Source organism: Miniopterus natalensis, chromosome 1 (genome assembly GCF_054644295.1).
Source record: "Miniopterus natalensis isolate mMinNat1 chromosome 1, mMinNat1.hap1, whole genome shotgun sequence".
Lineage (NCBI taxonomy): Eukaryota > Metazoa > Chordata > Mammalia > Chiroptera > Miniopteridae > Miniopterus > Miniopterus natalensis.
The window spans coordinates 194,605,404-194,626,065 of NC_142081.1; the positions used below are offsets into that span (position 1 = coordinate 194,605,404).

The window sequence follows — 20,662 nt, forward strand, 5'->3', positions numbered from 1 at the left end:
CAGGATCCTGCCCCATCCATCCCAGGGCTGTCCGAGGGCTCTCACCTTGCTGTCGGCTTCCTCACTGGGATGTCGTAGGCCCGGATGATGTTCACCAGCAGCTTTATGTCCCCATCGGACAGGTTTTGGGCTGTCACCTTCTTCCGGCCTTTTCTCCTGGGTCTCAGGGGTCGCTTTTGTTCTGCCAGCTTGAAAAGGCTTAGGCCCAAAATGCTGATAATTACAGAGCAGGATTAGGGCTCTAAGGAAAAGAAAGATCTAGGAAGTCCCCAGATAACTCAGGCCCTGTCCCTTACAGGTCCTTGAAAACTCTGTCTTATTAAAGAGGGTGGAAACTGTCAAGAGATTCTCCTAAGATGGAAGTGATCTGACTGTATGGATTATTCAAGTTTATTTTAGCTGCTACTGATTAGAGGAAGAAAAGGGTGTTCTGGGCCCTCCGCGCGCTTCCCTTGCTTCCTGTCTTGCTTACCCCGCAGCCCCTCAGACCAGCCCATCTCTCCTCTCTCTGCCTCTGCCTGCCCCTGGTCCCTGCACATGGAGGCCCTCCCTCCGCCTTCCTCCCACCTGCCCGCTCAGTAGCAGTTCTTTCTACCCTCAGGGCAGGATCTCCCTGCCCGGAGGCCCAGGAGCACTTTCTTGCTGCCCCATCCTCCTGACAGCTGACCTTTACTGCCTTTCTGACCTTAGACAAGACTGGGCGTGAATCCTGGCTCTGCTTGCTCCTTGACCTTGAGCAAATGATTCTGCCTTTAAGCCTCTGTTTCGTCATCTGTAAAATGGGGCTCACAGCTACCTCCCGGGTTGTTGAGAGGATTAGGTGAGGAGGTGCCTGCCGAGCACCCTAGCTCTGGTCTAGTACGAGCAGAGGAGACATGGTAAGTGTCGGGATGATGACAGTGACTATGATGCCAGGGATTATGCTGGAAGGAAGCAGGAGGTAGAATCACAGGAAGGGAGGGGAGGGAGCACCAGGGCCCCAAGTCTCCCCACCTCTCCCTGAGAGGCTGTCAGATAAACACTTCCCCGAAGATGGAAGCAGCATGGTCAGTGGCTCATGGGAGAAAGGGCCTTGGAGCGGATAATTAAATTCTGGCCCGGAGACTAAGCAGAAACACAGACGTGCCTCGGTACCTGGAAGCTGACATGACTGACCCGCCAGGCAGCCCAGAGCAAAGGCGGCTGGGCGGGCCGCAGGCTGCGGTGCTCTGCTCCCCTGCGGGCTGGGCGGGAGCCCTCCGGCCCGGGGGCCAGGCCACCGGGGAGGCTGGATCTCCGTCCTCCCAGGACTTCTGTCCCCAGAGCACAGAGCAGCTCCCGTTCACCTGCACCTCCGTGAGTCAGGCCAGAGCTAGGGGCCTCACATAAACTATTTCTAAGCCTCACAGGCATAACGTTTCCCCCAGTTTTCATAGGAAGAAACTGGAGGCTCTGAGCGCTGATAGGATTTGCCGAAGGCTCCTAGGTAGGGGAGGGGGAGCTGGGGCTCAATCTCGGCCCCTCTTCTTCCTGTTTAATATGTATAGACATTTATTTATTAGCTCACTTAAAGCAAGAATGAGCCCGGCGATGTTAACATAAGGTAACACCAGGAAGACTAAGTCTCCTCTCCAAATCAAAATGCAGGGAGAGTGGCATTATTTTATATTCTCGCAGATCTCTTCTTGTGTGTGTGATTATCTACATTTTGTTATTTTTATTATTTTAAATTTACCTTTACTGAGATGTAACTGGATTAACATTGTGTAAGTTTAAGGTGTACGGCATGTTGGAGTGATGCATTCGTACATTATAAGATTCCAGCAATGACATCAGCTGACACCTCGATCACGTCACAACTGTCGTGTCCTTTTTTGTGGTGAGGACAATTAAGATCTAGTCTCTTAGTAACTCTGAAGTTTATACACAGTGTTGTTGCTATAATCACTGTGCTGGGCATTGGATCTCCAGGACTTATTCATCTACTAGTTATAAATTTATACCCTAAAATAACATCTTCCCAACTCCCCTACCCCCCAGCCCCTGGTAACCACCATTCTACTCTCTGTTCCTATGAGTTTAGCTTTTTCGATTCCACATATAAATGAAATCATATGGTATTTGTCTTTCTCTGTCTGACTTAGTTCACTTAGCACGGTGCCCTCTAGGTCCATCCCTGTTGTCACAAATCACAGCCCACCTTCCTCAGCTCTCCACCAGGACCAGCTAACCCCAACCTGGGACCTGAGAGGGACACGGGTGCCAGGGGTCCTAACACAACACGCCCCTCCCTTTGCTAATACTGCCCCCCTCCCCCGAGAGGGCTCCCCCAGACTCCATGGCAGCCAGCACGGGCGTGGCTTGGAGGCCCGCACCATGAAATACAGAAACAACTTAGTTTAAAGTCCAGAACAAATCAAAATTTAAAGGAGAAAGAACATACCCCGAGCCTTCAGAACTTAATGCAGAAAGTAAAGCAGAAAAAAAAGAAAAAGAAAGAAATGAAATGGAAAAACAGCATGAAAAGTCACCATCGAGCCTAAGTATACTTTTCACGACCAAGTAAGACTGAATGTCTTAGACTCTGGGCCTAGACTCTGGGCCCGGGGGACAGAGAAGGGGTTTGGTGAGTGGGGGTGGAGGCGAGGGCCCGGCCGGGGCAGCGGGCACAGCACAGTGTGTCCCCTGCCCGGCCGGAGCGTGGGAGGAAGTACACGCCTCAGGAACGACCTCTTTAGGAGACCAGGAGATCCAGCCCAGGAAGGGCCGTGGGGCGACCGATGGAGAATGTTACCTTCCACCTTTTACGCACCCACCCCCGCTGGGAGCATCTGGAGTTTTTTCTAAATGACAGGAGGGCCGTCAGGCAGATACGGCCAATTTCCAACTTCTGCGGCAACATGGTTTTCCCGGCTGGCCTGGTGCCTCACTGAACTCAGCAGCTCTCTCCTCCAGCTCGGTCCTGGAACCAGGCCCCGGCGCCCAGACCTCGGTGGGCCGGTGCTCGGCACCCCCTGCCCCGTGACGGACAGGCAGGGAGGTGACGGGGCAGAGGCGTGTGTGCCGGGGGCGGCGCCGTCAGGCTGGTTGCCATGAGCAAAGGGCAAAGGCTGGCGAAGCTGAGGGGCCCTTGGGAGGGGACACAGGCCTGGGCACGTGATGGAGAGGACCTTGCGTGACCTGACCTGACAGAGGCCCCTCGCCTAGCGCGATCGGTAGGAATTAATCAAGTCTCACTTCAGCATTATTCTTGGCCCGAAGGCACACCATACAATGACAAGCACCTTATATCTACATGAACATTTTACTCTAATGCAATACAAATAATTTCTAGAAGTACCAGAGGTGGTTTTTACCTGATATTGGGAACTTCCTCTTCGACTATCAAATCCGCAAGAAGAAAATGGCGTTTCGCAATTAGGAAACGATTTAACACTGATTCCCTAACCTGCGGAAAGAAAGAGTTTTATTTAAAATGTTCTCGTCCTAGAGCCTTCACGGGCCCCTCCCTAAACCCCATGTCTTGCCCCGCTGTCCCCTCAGTGCAGCCTCCGCCGGTCCACGTGCACTCTCCGCAGCACTGCCCTCTCGCCGCTGGAGACCGCCCAGCTTTGCTCCCAGGGCAGGCTCTAGGCAGAGGCTTTCGGCTTTGCTCCCTGCCGGGTCCCCAGCGCCTGGGAGAGGTCCCGACGCACAGATAGTGAAAGCTCGCCGAATGAAAAGCAGGACCAGTCTCAGAGCACGCACAATGCAGAAGTGATCCTTTTTAAAAATAAAAAAAACAGCCCGGCCAGGCGTGGCTCAGCGGTTGAGCATCGACCTGGGATCCAGGCGATCAGGGTTCGATTCCCGGCCAGGGCACATGCCTGGTTGTAGGCTCGATCAGTGACTCTCTCATCATAGATATTTCTGTCTCTCTCTCTCCCTCTCCTTTCCTCTCTCTGAAATCAATAAAGATATATTTAAAAAATATATGTATATATTTTATTTTATTTTTTTAGAGAGAAAGCAAGGGAGAGGGAAGAGAGAAACACCGATGTGAGAGCAAAACATTGATCTGCTGCCTCCCGCACGCCCCCTCCTGAGGATCCAGCCGGAAACCCGGGCCTGTGCCCTGACTGGGAGTGGAACTGGCAACCCTTCATGGCACAGGCCAATGCCCAGCCCACTGAGCCACACCCTGGCCAGGGCCAGAAGTGATTCTTAAGTTCTTCCCCTATTCTGGTTTACTTCCTAATTCTCTTTTAAATAGAGGGCCTCTTAAATATCATAAGTTGTTTTTTATACATGAGCCACAGGGCAGATCAGCTGGATGGGAAAATGTACTATAGTCTATAGTCACTGTAGCCTTTCTTGTCAGTTACATTTCTTAAAGAAAGGAAGGCAGGAAGGGAGGCAGAGAGGGGCACAGAAAGACACTTCAACTTTCTAGTGCACAGGGCAGTCAGTGTGTCATTTATAAAACTTCTATTTTATTACAAAGATAGGATGATGCAAACATTTAAATACTGAGTCTCTTGTAGTCATACCCCACCTAAGATAACAAACTGAGGTACATCCTAATGTTTTCATGTGTTCAAAAGATGAAGAGAGCCCTGGCCAGCGTGGCTCAGTAGTTAGAGCACTGGCCTATGCATTGCTGAGGTCGAGGGTTCGAGTCTGGCCAAGGGCCTGTATCTGGGTTGCAGGTCTGATCCCCCGGTCCCTGTTGTGGTGCGTGTGGAAGGCAACCAATTGATGTCTCTCTCTCACATCGATCTCTCTCTCTCCCTTCCCTCCCCACCCCTTTCCACTTTCTAAAAATCAACTGGAAAAATATCCTCACTCCTCAGGTGAAGATTAAAAAAAAAAAAAAAGAGAGCTGTTAATTTCACATCTGAAATTATGAGACAATAAGCCTTCAGGGGTTAAGCATCACATAGATATTTAAAAGAAGAGAGACCTCCCACCTTCCCTCTTAGGGTGCTGGCTGTTTTCCCCTCTTAGGACTGTTATAAATTATTTTCCTTACCTGCTGGAGGTACTTGGCTACTATGGCCCGATGGCTATCTATGTGGTCCTTGGTCTCAATGACATTTCTGTCTCGTAACCGTTTCTCATAGTCCTAAAAAATTAAGAAGGAATAATCCTATGATTTTAAAGTGTTAGCCCTCTCTCACGCCTTCTCTAGATTAGAGAATTTATCACACGTGGCTCAAGTTCATAAATTAGGGTTCTGAATGTTTCTTCCACCTTCCTCTGACCTTTTGGTTCAGAATCCGTCTTTGATGTGAGAGATGGGACTTGGAGTCAGTGGCTGATGCCTTATACGTGGAAGAGAAACCTGTAATTATCACCTGAGATGTTCACGAGGGTAGAAATGGAGGCCGCGCAGGTAACAATCGCCGTGGTTCAAGACGCTAAACTCACCCGGCAATTCAGCCAAAGCCTGTGCTTACTTTTGGCCTTTTCCCATCTTGAGTAAAGGAATTAGAAACAGCAAATAGCATCTGGATGCAGCCAACTTGGTCATCAAAGGGGAGGAAGGTCGTAGGTACTTTGGCTTTGTCTGCATTTTCCTCCCTTTTCCATCAATAAAATTCCAAATGGGCCCCAGGGAGTTGCCACTTCTCCTTCAGTCCCTTGCTGGTCACACCGGATGCTCAGCGTGGCCTCTAAACCCCACGCTGTGTGACTCAAGAGCTGGTCCCAAGATTTTTAAACTTGAGACAAGAGGACACACCTCTCCCTTCCAGCTGAAATTGCTAGATGTGAACCTGGATGATGCTGGCGAGCATGCAGCCAAGCAGACAAAGTCTGTCTACACTGGGGGAAAATGAAGCTGCCAGAGCGAGGGAAGCCCAGGCAGGATGGGGGGGGCCCTGGTGGCATTCAGGCTCTGCGCCCAGGGGTCGCCGAGGCACAGACGAATTCCTGCCATGCACACATCTCTGGATATTTAGCCCCATTTGGGGATTTCATTCTTCCCTTGGTGCCTGAGCTCGTTCAAATGGGTTTATCACAGTCACAAGCCAGGCAATGCAGACAAGAACCAAATAATGGAAAATGTCCTCCAAGAATAAAAGTCTGACTGGTACCAGTTTCTAATGGCCCTCCATTCACCTCATCAAATACAAACTCACCGGCCTGTATTTCCTGGCTGCCCCGCCCAAAGACCCTCCCCACAGCCCTCAGAGGGCTCCGGCCCGCCCAGGCCGTGCAGCCGGCTGCCCTGCCCTGCTCCCCACTTCCTTTCTGTCCCTCCTACCCCAAGGCTGCTCCAACCTACCCTCAGATTTCCCCCAGTGCTCACCACTGGGCTTCGTGCTTGGCTTATTGGATTAAAAGGGCCTTGGAATGCCTTCCTGACTAAGGCAGGGCAATTTGCCATATTAACACTTAAGATATTTCTCAACCCTACAATTCTAATTTTTCTTAGTTTATGTCATTCACTATATTGAGATACGAGATTATATCAACCTTGGATTCAAGAAAACTGATGGAAAGGTTTGTAAGGTGCTGCAAAAGAGAAACCAGTTTTGCTCCTGGGAGCAAACATATCAACAACAACAAAATTCATGGAGAAAACTTTACCAAGTAGCACAGCGATATTTTATTACAGCCATTTCTTACCTGGAATACCTTTTCCATAATTTCTCGGTCGTATGCTGGGATTGGCTTATAATTTCGGAATTCTGGCACCTCTTGGTTTCTAAGACACAGGAGCCTGAATCGTTTGGCTCTATTTAGCTCCTCATCTGAAACGAAGTTAAATTCCTGCTGCAGCTGTTCCAGTCGAAAGAAATCGGGGACATAGGATTCACCACTGGTAGCAACCTGTAAAACACAGGGGATGCAAAACTCTAGATATTGGGTAGATCTCATGCAAAGAAAGCTGGCCCTGAGCATTTGGGAGTGGAAGCTTAAGTATTGTAGACTGAGAGACTGGAAATGCCCTGTGTTTAATTTAAAGACAAAGTACATTAAAATGGGATAGTAACAAGGAAGATGCTGTTATATTCACTTAGTAGCTATAAAAAGTACCACGAATAGTTTTTCCAAAGAAACAGAAATTATAAGGTTCATTTCTGCTATGCACAGTCCCCTAATAGGTGTTATGAAAATATACAGACTGAAAAATAAGAAATTTATAGTAGTGTATTACTAGGTACCTACTGCAAATAAGATTACTCATATGCAGTGTATATAAAATTTAATATATGTGTTTTAAATATATGCATATTTTTAATTAAATTTATTGGAATGACACTGGTTAATAACATTATATAGGTTTTAAATGTACATTTCTATGATACGTTATCTGTATTGTGTGCCCATCACCCACAGTGTAGTCTTCCTGCATCACCATGTATTTGACCCCCTTTACCCTCCTCATGTTTTAGATTTATTTTACAATATAACTTTCTATATTCTTATGCACCTATGTAGATAAAAGCACGACAGTCAGCTCATCACCTTCACTTAGTGCCAGGGCCACGCCCTCCTGCCCTGGTCATTGAGAAAAGTGAGCCAGAGGTGGTTCTAGGAGCCAGCCTCCAGTGGCGCAGGCGGACGGCGGTGGCACCGCTGCAGGCTGAGCAGGCGAGGGCCTCGCTCCGCCCAGGTGACCACGAGCTCCTCTGCTGGAAGCCCAGGAGCAGAGGCTTGCTGGGCTTTGTGACGGGGACAGTGATCCTACGGTGCACATCCTGGCTCCTGAAGAGACCAGCCTGGGAGGCGTCCCCGTGTTTGTGCCTCTGCGGGGAGGCAAATAGTCATAAAGGGAAAGTGAAGGTGACACGTGTACTCTGCTACTTCTGATTTAAAGGTCGTAATCGGATCGTGATTTGAAAACTTTACATGGAATAGACTACCCTTTAGGTAACAGGACCTGCTCTTTCTAGCATTTATCCACGCTAACGGTATCATGTTGCAAGGACAAAAGCCAGACGCTTGCTTTGGGACTTAGAAATACCAGGAGAAAAATGAGAATTTTCACCCTAGTTATAGTCACCCTACTGATGAACCTACACTAATAAACAGGATCACAGGATGTGTTGCTATCGTCACTCTTTCTGGATCATCTACTTGTTTATGTCTGTGTGGGAATCATGACGTGGGGAGTAAAAACATTTGTATCTGCTACCAAGAAAAATCATTTACTGACTAATGACCCATTTTCTTTATAAATTCACTGAAGAAGAATTCTGAATGTTATGATAGATACAAGCAACTTATCTCATAAATACTTAAATGAAACCTAAGTAATAATCAAACTCATCATCGCCCAAGAACACAAACAAAAGCATCATTTCTTAAAATGGCCCATCAGTGGGTGAAGGTGGGATGGGAAAGGCACAAACTCTGAAATCCAGTGACCCTGGATCTGAGTCCTCACCAGCTGTGTGACCTTGAGCAGGAACTACAGGGGAAATGAAACCTTTTTCAGGGGTTTTGCAGAGGGCTGGGGTAAGAATAACAACAGCAGCAGCTAGCATTTATCGCACGCCAATGGCGTTGACATGCAGCAGCTCATGCATCGGGCCAGCTCGGCGAGGGCATCTCAGGGTGGGACGCATGGGTGCCTGCCTCGGTCACACGGCCAGGAGGGTGCAGGGCTGGGACTTAACCCTGCCGCCCGCTCGGCCCTCCGCAGAGAGCACAGTGTGAGAGAGCGTGTGTAAAGGGCTGAGCCACTCCTAGTATCGTCACACCGAGTCAGCACACAGCGTGTGAGCGCGGCCCCCCTGCCACATTACCGAGATCAGCTGCATCAAAGGGGAGTTGTTGGGGTCATTCGGATCGAGCTTGGACTCTGCCGCCCACTTGGCCAACTTTTTCATGTCCGTCAGTCCCGAGGTGCCAATGGATGAGATGGCATCGGCTCTTTTCAAAGCACTGGAAAAAAAGTTCATTCCATGAGGCAGACTTGACCACAGAGCAGTTTCCAGCAGGACCACGAAATCCCAGGGACACATTGTTTAAGGAAGCTGTTATCCACCACAGAAAGTCTGGTAATAAAGACAGACTTCCACCGTTTTCCTTTACTTGAAGATTGCTCTTAAATATGTTAGAAGGACAGTAAGTAACTATGAATGGTGGGAGAAAATATTTGCAAACCACATATCTGATAATGGGTTAATGTCCAAAATATATAAGAAACTCATACAACTCAATAGCAAAAAAACCCCAAACAATTAAAAAATAGACAAAATAGATAATTTAAATATAGACATTTTTCCAAAGATGATATTCAAATGGCTGACAGGTACATGAAAAAATGCTCAGCATCACTAATCATTAGGGAAATGCAAATCAAAACCACAATGAGATACCACCTCACCCGTTAGGATGACTGTTACCAAAAAGAGAAGAGCTGATGAGCGTTGACAATAATGTGGAGAAAAGGGGACCCTCATGCACTGTGGGTGGGAATGTAAACTGGTGCAGCCACTATGGGAAACAGTATGGAGAGTCCTCAGGAAATTAAAAGTAGAACTACCATGAGATCCAGCAGTCCCACTTCTGGGTATATATCTGAAGGAAATGAGATCACTATCCCTAAGAGATATCTGCACCCCCATTGTCACTGAAGTATTATTTGCAATAGCCAAAGGATAGAAGCAACTTAAGTGTCCATTGACAGACGAACGGATAAAGAAGATGTGATATATACATACAAAGGAATACTATTCAGCCATAAAAAAGGAAATCCTGCTACTTGCGACAACGTAGCTGAATCTAGAGGACATTATGCTATGTAAAATAAGTCAAACAGAGAAAGACAAATACTGTATGATCTCACTTATATGTGGAATATAAAAAAACACACACACATTTATAGAAACAGAATAAACTGGTGGTTGCCAGAGGTAGGGGGTGAGGGAAATGGGTGAAGGTGGTCAAAAAGTACACATGTCCAGTTATAATAAACAGCATGGTGACTGCAGTTAGTAACACTGTAATGTATACTTGAAAGCTGCTAAGAGAGTAAATCTTTAGAGTTCTCATCACAAGGAAAATAATTTGCAACTATATGCGGTGATAGCTGTGTACTAGAATTTACTGTAGTGATCATCTGACAGTGTGGACGTAAATCATTATGGTGTACACCTTAAACTTACACAATGTTATATGGAAATTAAACTTCAACAAACCTGGGAAAATAAAAAAAAGTACAAAGGGAAGGAAGGGAAATGTGACTGTTCCCACAACTGCCCAGTGCATGTCAGGGTCCCCCAAGTCCCTGGATCCAGGCCAGGGAAAAGGAGCCTCCTCACCTGCTGCAGGGGTGCCCAGGAGGCTCACATTTAGGCAGATGGGGAACCACTTGTAGCTAAGACCATAAAAAAGAGAAAAAAATAAACATGCAACTAACATAAACCCCAGCTTGGGACGCCATCGATTGCACAGAGGCCAGGGCGGTCAGCACCGTTGAGCTGGGGTGTTAGCAGCAGTGCCGCGTTTCTCGCTGACTCCCCTGAGCTGGAGCTCTAACCCCCGGCAATTTCCTAGAGCGAGTCTCGGTGAAACGACTGCAGGACGCGTACCCGCAGAGGCGCAGGCGGCCGCCCCAGAGAGGGGTGCCAGTCTCCTGGCTGAGCAAGGGCAGAGCCCCCCAAGAGGGCTGCCAGTCTCCTGGCTGAGCAAGGGCAGAGCCCCCCGAGAGGGCTGCCAGTCTCCTGGCTGAGCAAGGGCAGAGCCCCCCGAGAGGGCTGCCAGTCTCCTGGCTGAGCAAGGGCAGAGCCCCCCGAGAGGGCTGCCAGTCTCCTGGCTGAGCAAGGGCAGAGCCCCACGTCCCTGTCGTTTCTATCGCACAGACACAGGTTTGTGCTGGGATGCAGAGGGCAGGCGGCGAACAGAACAAGCCTGGTCTGTGTTTCTGCATGTTGAAAATGACAGTCTGTGGCTTGGAAGGTGTCTTCTCGGGGATCAGAATACATCCTTTTACAGATGAGGCACTGAGGCCTAGGATGTAAAATAATCAACTCAAGACAAATCTATTGAAAAATGACAGAGGCAGACTCGAACCCAGGATTCCTGGCTCCCACAGTCCAGGCTGCCTGGACAGACATCACCCCAAAAGAGAGGGAGCCAGCCTCGGGGTCTCTTCTGTTTTGAGTAGAAAGCTAAGACTCTAGCAATCAAGGAAGGGGACTGGGCACAGGGACTTCCATGCAACCAGATGGGGGGACACCAATCATCATGAGCAGCGAACCTCTGCAACTACATGTGGCTTCCTCCCCACCTGTAAAACGGGAGAATACGTCACAGAGCTTTGTGAAGATTCAGTAAGAGAAAGTGCTTTTTGCTGTCTCCGACACTGGTAAACACCAAGTATTTGTTAGGCCATTCATATTTTAACTTTTGCCTTAAAAAAATAAAACCCCCTGAAGATACTGGCCCAGGACGATATAAGGAAAGAATGTGATTTGCCAGCTTTTTCCCCGCTGGGTACCGCTCATGGGAAGGCTGACCTCACTAGTCAGTTCCAGCCACACGTTACCTCCTGAATCCCGTGTTCTGCTGTGAGAGCGGAGGGATTAAGGGTGTCCCGTGTTCTCCAGTGGCCCATGCCACACTGTGGGACACTTTCCCTGAGGTCATCAGAATCAGTTGATTACTACCGTCGGCTTCAAACGACAAGGGCACGCCTAGGGAAACAGCACATGGAACAGGATGTTGGTTAGAAAGAGGGAGTGAGCCCAGTCCTGGAGATAAAGCTGACAATAGACAATGGAGCAGGCGGGTGGTGGGGGTGGTGGAACACATTCAACGTCACTGAACTTTAGGACACGACACTCAGGATCACTGCTTGGCTCTGTCTCTGAGTGTAGACACCATAATGAATGATGCACTCCAGAGCAGGACCGTCTGTGTGCATTTTCTGGTCCTGACACTTAGCAGCTGTGTGACTGTAGACAAATTACTTAACTTCTCTGAGCCTTAGTTTCTTAATGTATAAAACAAGGGTAATAATAGTATCTCTTTCAAAGGATTATTGGAGGACATTCACTCAGTACATACTTAATTGAGCTCCTGCCTTGTGTCTGGCACTACTCTAGGCCCTGAAGATAGCAGTAAAGAAACCAAACCGAGAAGAACCCCTGATCTCATGGGTTTGTATTTGAGTAGGAAAGATGGGCAATAAATAAGATGAATAAGTTAAATGCAATGCATAGTGTGTTGCAGAGTGGTAAGCGCAAAGGAGAAACATAAATTAGGGAAGGGACATAGAAATTATGCGTTTTGGAGGTGGGGAGGGGTTGGACTCTCAGATGGAGAGGCTGGGGGAGGCTCCATGAGAGGGGACTTTTGAATAAAGGCCTGAAGAAAGTGAGCAGGTGAGACTCGTAGAAATCTTGGGAAAGAGCATTTCTTGGCAGAAGAGACGAGTGTAAGAGCCCTAAGGCGGGAGTGTGCCTGGGCGAGGAAGAGTGGGATAAGTGAGGCCACGCTGGCAAAGCACTCAGTGCCTGCAAAACAGTGACCCCCAGGAAATGCTCACTATTGAAAAGCTATGTGGCCACAGTGAAACCCCCCGGATCTGGCCCCACCCAATGGAAATGAGTGACAAGAAGTCTCTGGGCAGCATGTTTAATCAACTAAAGGAAGGAAAGGTTTCCAAGCACTAAACAGAGCAACTTCACACGCTGGACTTCCAGTTGATGTTGTTAACACGAAACAATACCACTATCACACCGTAATGCATCTCTGTGGTTCTGAGAGATTTCTGCTACGTATTAAATATCCCATCTTGATCTTCAAAGTAGCCCTATAGGGCTCTAAAGGAGGTGGTATTACATCTATTTTATGAATGAGGAAGATGATATTGTCACTGTCAGAGCTGGGACGAAAGCCTAAGTCTTTGGACTTTAGACTGGCAATTGGATTTGGGCCTCAGGATTCTTGCAGACTCCAGGTACGACCTCATAATAAAAAACCACCAGACGCACGAGGAAACAACCACCACGAACAAATGGCAACAGAGTCAGACCAATAAGCAGAAAAAGGTATTAGAATGATCAGATACAGAATATTAAAATAATATTTTAATATGTTTAAAAAATAAAGTAATGAATGGATAAAAAAAATGACCAAGTCTGAGAAAGCGACAAAAAATTATCACAACTGCCCAGGCTGATTGGAGAAAAGCTAAAGAGAAGATCTAGCACAGCCGGGCATGGTTCAGTGGTTGAGCGTCAGCCTGGGATCCAGGCGATGCAGGCTTGATCAATGACTCTCTTATCATTGATGTTTCTATTTCTCTCCCTCCCTCTCCCTTCCTCTCTCTGAAATCAATAAAGATATATTTTAAAAAAAGAAAAGTGAATTCATGACTTGGAAGATGGATATAAAGAAACTACACAGAATGGAGAAGTAAAAAGAAAAGATATCAAGTATAAGAAACACAGTGGAAGAAGTGAGATGGTCCATCATTTATCTAGCCAGAATCTCAGAAGAAGATAAAAGAGAGAATATTAATTAGTAATCTCCCTATTGTAATTATTTAAGTCATTTCGAACTTTTCAGCCTTAAAATAATACCACCAATTACATTTTTTTATGCACAAAGCTTTTTCCTCATTTCAAATTATTTTCTTAGAAAAGATTCCTAGGAGCAGAATTAAGGTATCAACACACTCTAACAGCCCTTAATTACACTGCCAAACTACTCTATCCTTGCAGAGTTATATGAATGTACTGGCCAAAAAGGATATGTCATGGATTTATTGGAAAAAAATTGTATATCATTGTTTCAATTTGAATTTCTGACAGCAATTTTAGAATTATCTGGTTGACTGAGAAGTGAAAAAAAAAAAAAGATCTGTTCAAATCTGACAGTGGAACTGTGAGGCATTGAGGATGATCAGCTGTCCCATACCACTTCCAACTCCCTCGTGGTCCAGGGTCACATGCTGGTCGCTGCTAAACTCCACTTCTTCAATGGGAGCCCTCCCAGCAACAACGGTAGTTTCAGGAATAGGCAGAAACACTTCTGCCAGCAAGGAAGTGCCACTGTGTCCAACTGTTTCATATACCTGCAGTCGAGGGAGAGAAACAGCCCCATAAAACAGCCACAGAGCACCTACTGAATGGGGAGACATTCGCAAATGCTGTATCCTGTAAGGGGCTGATATTCAAAATATATAAGAAATTTATACAACTTAACACCCATAAAGCAAACAACCCAATTTAAACATGGGCAGAGGACCTGCAGAGACATTTCTCCAAAGAGGACATACAGACGGCCAACAGACAAGAAAAGATGCTCGAAGCCACCAATCATCAGAGATGCAGATCAAAACCACACCGAGATGTCACCTCACACCTGTCAGAATGGCTCCATCAACAAACAAGTGATGATCCCTTTTCAAAACCCTGCTCCAGCTTCCTCCTCCCCTTCTCTGCTGAGCCTCTGGGAGGGAGCCTCCTTCATTTTCTCTGCCGTCACCCGCCGGGCCCAGTCGCCGGGTCCTCACGTCATCGCCCCACTGCGCTCTACCTGCCGGGTCATGGGCCACATCTAACAGCTGGGTCATCTTCCCGTTTCTCACCGCGCTTTGCACGGTGCATTGGCTCAGTGAAGCACTTGCTGGGCTGAATGTACAAACCACAGGTGGTTGCAGCGCAGTGAGGTGGAAGAGAACAGGCTCTGGGGGCTGGGCCCCGGTTCTGCCCCTTTCTGGCTGTGTGACCTCAGCCAGTTACTTAATGTCTCCACACTGCAGGGTAATGGGGACAAAAATACAGCTACATGGAGGCTTGTGAGGATTCAATGAGCTCATCTACAAATAACGGTGCCTTGCAATTGTCCAGTAACTATTGTCTTATACTAAACAGTATTAAAAACCAACACAGCTCAGCACATAGTGATGCCTCAGTTTGTCTTCTAGGGCTTTCCTCACAGTAATTAGTTCTCAGAGTGCAGAGATGTGTCAGATTTTGGACTTAGCTCTTCTTGACCATTATACACAATATGGTGAAATGAGCCTGAAATTTAGAGTCAAACAGAGCAGGGCTTGAATTCTGCTCTGCCGTTGACTTTCTTTGTGTTACTGAGTTTCTCAGTATCTCAGAAGCTCAATTTCTCCATCTTTAAAATCGGGGGAGTAAAAGTACCATGGTTTTCTTCAGGATAACATGAGATTGCATATGCAAAGAACCTGGTCCTGAGTAGACATTAGGTAAGTGTTATTGCCTAAAGATTTCCCCCATTTCCACGGGCCCTGCCTACTCAAACCCCCATCTTCTCCCATTGGGGTGACTACGCCTGTGTCTACCATGCCCGGGCGACCCATTTCCCTCCAGCAGCCGCTGCCCCTCTACCTGCCCTCAGCCACCTGGGTCCTCTGGCTGTACATCCTGGGAGGTCCCTGGACCTACTCCCCTTGGATCCTAGGGATGACCTCAATAATCTGACTCACCCAGTCATGTGTCATGGCCTTATATCCATAAAGGACCAACGACAACCACAAAAGGGAGCTGGCAGCATTAACGAGGACCCTTTTCCAAAAGGGATTGGTTTTCCCACGCCCATAGCGCAATTCTGCCCTTGAGCCAGAGAAATCGGGGGAAGCCCTGGGAAGGGAAACTCAAGGAAGAGCCAACCTGGTTAAAAGGAAACTTTCCTACCTCAACCCAATGCCAGGAATACGAAAGCTCAACAGGATTGATTCATAAGGAAAAATCATCATGCTAAAAACTGTAAAAACCACCCAGCAATATTACACAACAGTTGTTAGTTTGGGGGACTAAGGCGATGACTACGAGTGGCGATGTTACAGATGTGAGTGATAAACAAAGAAATGGGAGTCTTCATATCACAAGCTTTCTTATCTCTAAATCAAATTTCATTTTTGTAGAAGGCCAAGCATTTATTTTGGAAAGACCTCAGAGGTGGAGATTTCAAGACCTTTCTGGAAGGTCCCGCTCCAACTCCCCCGCCCCCTGAAGTCCAATCTCGCCCTTCCCTTGGGGCCAGCTTTGACTCTCCTCCGTTTTGCTTTCTTAAGCCAAACTGTCATCAAGTCCTGTCAAGCCCTCCTTTCCAGGCTGCAGCATGGCTTAATTAATTCCTCCCTCCTGTCTCCAAGGCCAGGCCGAAGCATCCCCTCACTCCTGGCTTTCTGTACGGGACTTTTCTCCGGCTTTGAAGGACTGCCCGGGCACTCTTATCTCCAGCCTGTCTAGGAAGCAACAAGCCCCATGGTTCAATCCGCACAAGAAATCAAACATTGCAGCCCACGTGGTTCCCCTCCCGGGGCCTGTCCGTCGGCTCACAGCTGGGTTTTACATTTTTGTAGCTCTCTCTCTCTCATCTCCCAGCTGGGCTTAAAGTCCTGGAGACAGGGCCGGGCACCGTCCCTTCTACGCAAGGTTTCCAAGTCTCCCCCACGTGCCAGGCTCAGTGTTGGACACTCAGTTGGCCCTTGACACGCAAACAGCCAACATTTATGCCTTCCTGTTGGTTTGTCAGTTGATAAGTTATAGTTTTGAGAACCTCAGAACTTTTCCTGAAATAATTAGGGTCTAAACTTAGGAATTTGATAGCACTGGCCTAAGCTGATGCACTTAAGGCAATTTTTCTCACCCTCCTAAAGTTGCCAATAATTCTTAAACCTTCCCTAATTTAAGACTTGCAATTATATGTAAAATTTTCAAATGGCATAGTACTATTCCTAGAGAGTTGAAATACAGTACCCCCTAAATTAATTTCATGTGTAACTGTGACTCAATCATAAAAAATTATGCCATGGGCCATTAGGACATGGGATTTGATCAGTTACTACATATTTATAGATAGCTTAAGAACTTACCCAAAACTTCTTTCATTTGTAATTTTTAAAAGAAGATTACATGATTCAGCTATTTGGGTGGGGCTAAGCAATTGCAGATGAGTATATTCTAGGTATTATAAAATAAAGATTTGCTTGTTTACTTAAAAAATTCATTTCATAATATTTTAGAGAATTATAGTTTCACACTGCTTTAAAAAATTGTTTTGATTGTAACATCCATAGCAAGCTAATATTCAAGATAGTACACAGGAGAAAGTATAGGAGGCTTCTCATATTTTAGAATATCTATGAAATAAAAATATTGGTGGACTAGTGGAAGGCGGAGGAGGTCTTTCCTTCCAGAAAATTGAGAACTGCCCAGGATGGCTGCCCAGGTGATGCAGTCAACAGAGGCATGGCTGGGTGCCTGCCGGCAGGGGACGCCTTGCCTCCTGCCCTGTCTTCTGTTCCGTGGGGTGCCCCTTCCTACCTGCCACCTTTTCTGCTGCTGTCTCTTAGCTCATGCTAGCTGCCTGCCTGGTCTTCTCACGTTAATCTTGGTCTTCTCACATCAGCCTTTCCTCTGCAGGGGGAATGGGGAGGGCGGGTTAGGACAGATCTCAAACCAGGGGGCAAACTGAATAACGGGCCTTTGCTCCGCTGGAATGGAGAAAGGAGGGGCTCATATAGGGGCCCCCAGCAACCCCTTCCTTATTAAGGGCAGGCGACAGCAAGGTGTCACCTGGAGATTGTGTTCATTTACTTTCTCCATCAAGTTTTATTTTTCATGTAGACAGTTTTCCACATGCAGTGTAAGTCTTACTTTACATTGTAGGTTAAGTGCATGTGTCCGGGGCCGGGGGTGGGGTGGGTGTCCCTGTGTGAAGCCTGAAGGAGGGGGGAGAGAGGCTCCAGAGCCAGCAGAGTGCCACCCTCTGCCCAAGGGCTTTTGGATTCCAAAGCCCTCGCCATTCAAACAAAAGGGCACTGCCCCAGGCTCCTTGCTGCAGGGGATCCCTGGCCCAGAAAGGCGGCTCCTAATCAGGTGGCAATGGTACAGAGAACACTAGGTCTTCCAATTTCAACCTGTCTGAAATGGGACCCTGCCTTTTGATGGCGTGTCATCGTTGAAGTGGCTCGGGTAATGGTGCGCCTCACAGGGAGGGGAGATACAATGAAAGCTAGTGAAGGACCCAGACCCCCTCAGACGTGGCTTTGCTAAGACGGTGGAGGGAGGGGAACCCTTGGGGTGGCCCAGGCATCAGGCTCCACAGGGGCACCGGGAAGGTGGGAGGGGAGTCGGGTGGACCTGACAGCTGAGAGCAGGGGCGTTGGCACCAGGTATGCCCACCAGTCATCTGCCCAGAGGTGGCCCAGCTCACCCTCCCAGTGTGGAATCAGGTGACTTTTCACCCCCACCTTCAGGTACGATCACCTCATTTCACCCTTTGCATCCATATAGAGTTGTAAACCCGGGGGAACCAGTAGGAGTTTATAAAGGTTATTTTCCCACAAACGATATTTGCGAAGGGAAGTTTCCGACTTCAGGAAAACTCAGTTTTTCACCAAACCTCCAAATTTAACCCCTTTTCTGAAACCATCCTTTGCTTTAACAAAATGTCCTGCTTTCTTCTCTCATCCATATGGTTATGTTTAAGTTTAGTAGCAAATTAAGTTCTATTTTTTCAAGTTCCAGAATATATAGGCATTTCCTTAAAAACTAGATGGGGTTTAAAGGAATCATATGAGTGACTAGACTAAGCCAAGTTCTAAAATTTAAAAAAAAATTTAAAAATTCTTCAGTTGTGTAGATATCAATGCTGCTACCAGCGCGGCAAAGGAATTTGGGCTGCGTTGCGCGGCTCGGTGCTTTGGGAATGAGGATCACCCTCTGCCCTCGCCACCCCCAGGTCACAAACGAAAACCATGGGACAAAATCGCCACCGTCTCTGGGAACATCCCAATGAGAGGCGCTTGACCTTGGGTGTCCAGTGCTGACCCTATCTGGGTGCCCACCCCGTTTCTTGGCACCTCTACTTCTTTCTGAGCATGTTTACTATGCTTCCTTCCCCTTGTCAGAAGGCCCCCCTGTCTTGTGTCTCAAGCTTCTTCTTCCAGGTTTAGAAGGTTTTTAACTACTGAGCAGTCTGGGCAGGGTTGGTGTTCAAAATGCTGAACAGCACCCGCGGCCAAGCGCGAACCAATCGGAGGAGATTCCAGCCACTTGCGGGAACAGGGTCCCGGGGGCTTCAGCTGGTCCCCTGTGGGAAGGTGGGGGAGGGCCTTGGGACTAAGGTCCATGTGGCCAGGGTGGCATTTTGGGGGATCCAGGTCGGCAGCCACCTACCGTTTGGTACAGAAGTATTTAAATATTTTAACAGGTAGTGGCTGCTGGAGTGCTGTGTTGAGAAGGATTCTGAAGTGATATCCGGGCTCAGTGGGGATAAAAGGGGCACCATCAAGTAGTCGTTTCTGGAAAGGGTGGTGGAGGGGAATGAGAACTTTCTGCATTAGTGGAGGATAAAGATGAGTGATTCTGCACGCGTGGTGCGCGGCAAATATGTGTGCTGCATATCTGCAACCCTGGTTAACAGCCCTGTTAGTATCGTAAAAGATAATTCTATTAGCACTGGAGACAGGGTGCACCATGAACACAGCAAGTCTAAGGCACTGTAGTGGGTTGAATAGCGTGTCCTCTAAAAATCGCTGTCCACCCGGAATCTAGAGTGTGACCTTATTTGGAAACGGCATCTTTACAGATGTGATTAGTTAAGGATCAAAATGAGCTCCTATTAGATCAGGATGTACCTTAAGGCCAGCGGGAGTATCTTTGTAAGAGACAAAAAGGACACCGAAATACAGAGAAGGTCACGTGAAGACAGAGGCAGAGACTGGAGTTATTCCAGCATCAGCCAAGGAACTCCCAGAGCCACCAGAAGCTGGGAGAGGCCAGGAAGGACTCTCCTCCAGAGCTTCTGGTGGAAGCATGGCCTTGCTGACACCTGGATTTCAGACTCAGGGCCCCGAGGATTGTGAGAGTCAATATCTGTTGTTTTAAGCCACCAAATATGTGTTGCTTAGTATGGTAGCTCTAGGAAACTAAAACAGACAGAGATAAATATATTGCTAATGGTGAGATTTAAGCTAGTAGGGAGATTTATTTTTGGGGGGGATCCTAACACCTGTAACCCCCACTCCCCATACCCCTCACAACCACCTGTGATTATAGCATAATTGATTTCTCTGGTACATTATGCCAGGGTCCTTATAGAGGGTGAGACTGAGGCTCTCCTTGGATGAACGAGCCAGAGATTCTTCCCAGTGCCCCCTCCCTCAGCCCCCCTCTTCTCCAGGCACACCCTTGAGCACTGTGGCCAGAGTTACTCTGTTAGCATTTTCAGGGGGTGAGTTCTGATAACAGGCTTCCTTCTGCCAAGACCTTAGGAACGGACATGTCCAGGAGGAGGCTGACCTCTGTTCCCCTTGAGAACCTACCAGGAAGCCGGCGTAGCCGATGGGCCATTTCAAACCATCTCGCACCTGCAATGACCAAAATATTCTTGGGACAGTGACTATCATTAAAATGCATACCTGCAGCTTTAAACTCTCCGGCCAGTTGACTATCTGCAAATTGAAGATCTGTCCAAAGTGAACTCGGAAATCTGCCCCGAGTGGCCGACTTTCTGTCCGGGACACCTCCTTGTTGTTGAAGATCACCTTTAAATACACCGAGCGCCTCTTGACATCCTCCCTTCGTAAGGCTTCCGCCCTGCAGAGACCACCGGCAGGTGAGGTTCGTACTGACTGCCCAGCATAACTGGAGTGCTTGGCAGATGGGCACTGAACAGGGCAAGGGACACTGGAAGTGACTCTGCCAGTCACTGTAGCCCTCACTGAACCAAAGTAACCCCAGGTCCTGCAGAG

At 47.8% G+C, this 20,662-nt stretch overlaps 1 protein-coding gene across 1 annotated transcript in view; it reads right to left on the reverse strand.

Moving 5' to 3' along the window:
- Positions 1-20,662, reverse strand: part of CC2D2A (coiled-coil and C2 domain containing 2A) — a 74,302-nt gene that overhangs the window by 24,064 nt on the left and 29,576 nt on the right. Inside the window, exons 15-22 of the mRNA XM_016204210.2 lie at positions 20,330-20,507; positions 13,843-13,999; positions 11,465-11,612; positions 8,718-8,856; positions 6,592-6,795; positions 4,991-5,083; positions 3,336-3,427; positions 46-213 (exon numbers count right to left, since the gene is read on the reverse strand). Of these exons, the coding sequence (XP_016059696.2) occupies positions 46-213; positions 3,336-3,427; positions 4,991-5,083; positions 6,592-6,795; positions 8,718-8,856; positions 11,465-11,612; positions 13,843-13,999; positions 20,330-20,507 (1,179 nt within the window). The remainder of the gene's footprint in view (positions 1-45; positions 214-3,335; positions 3,428-4,990; positions 5,084-6,591; positions 6,796-8,717; positions 8,857-11,464; positions 11,613-13,842; positions 14,000-20,329; positions 20,508-20,662) is intronic.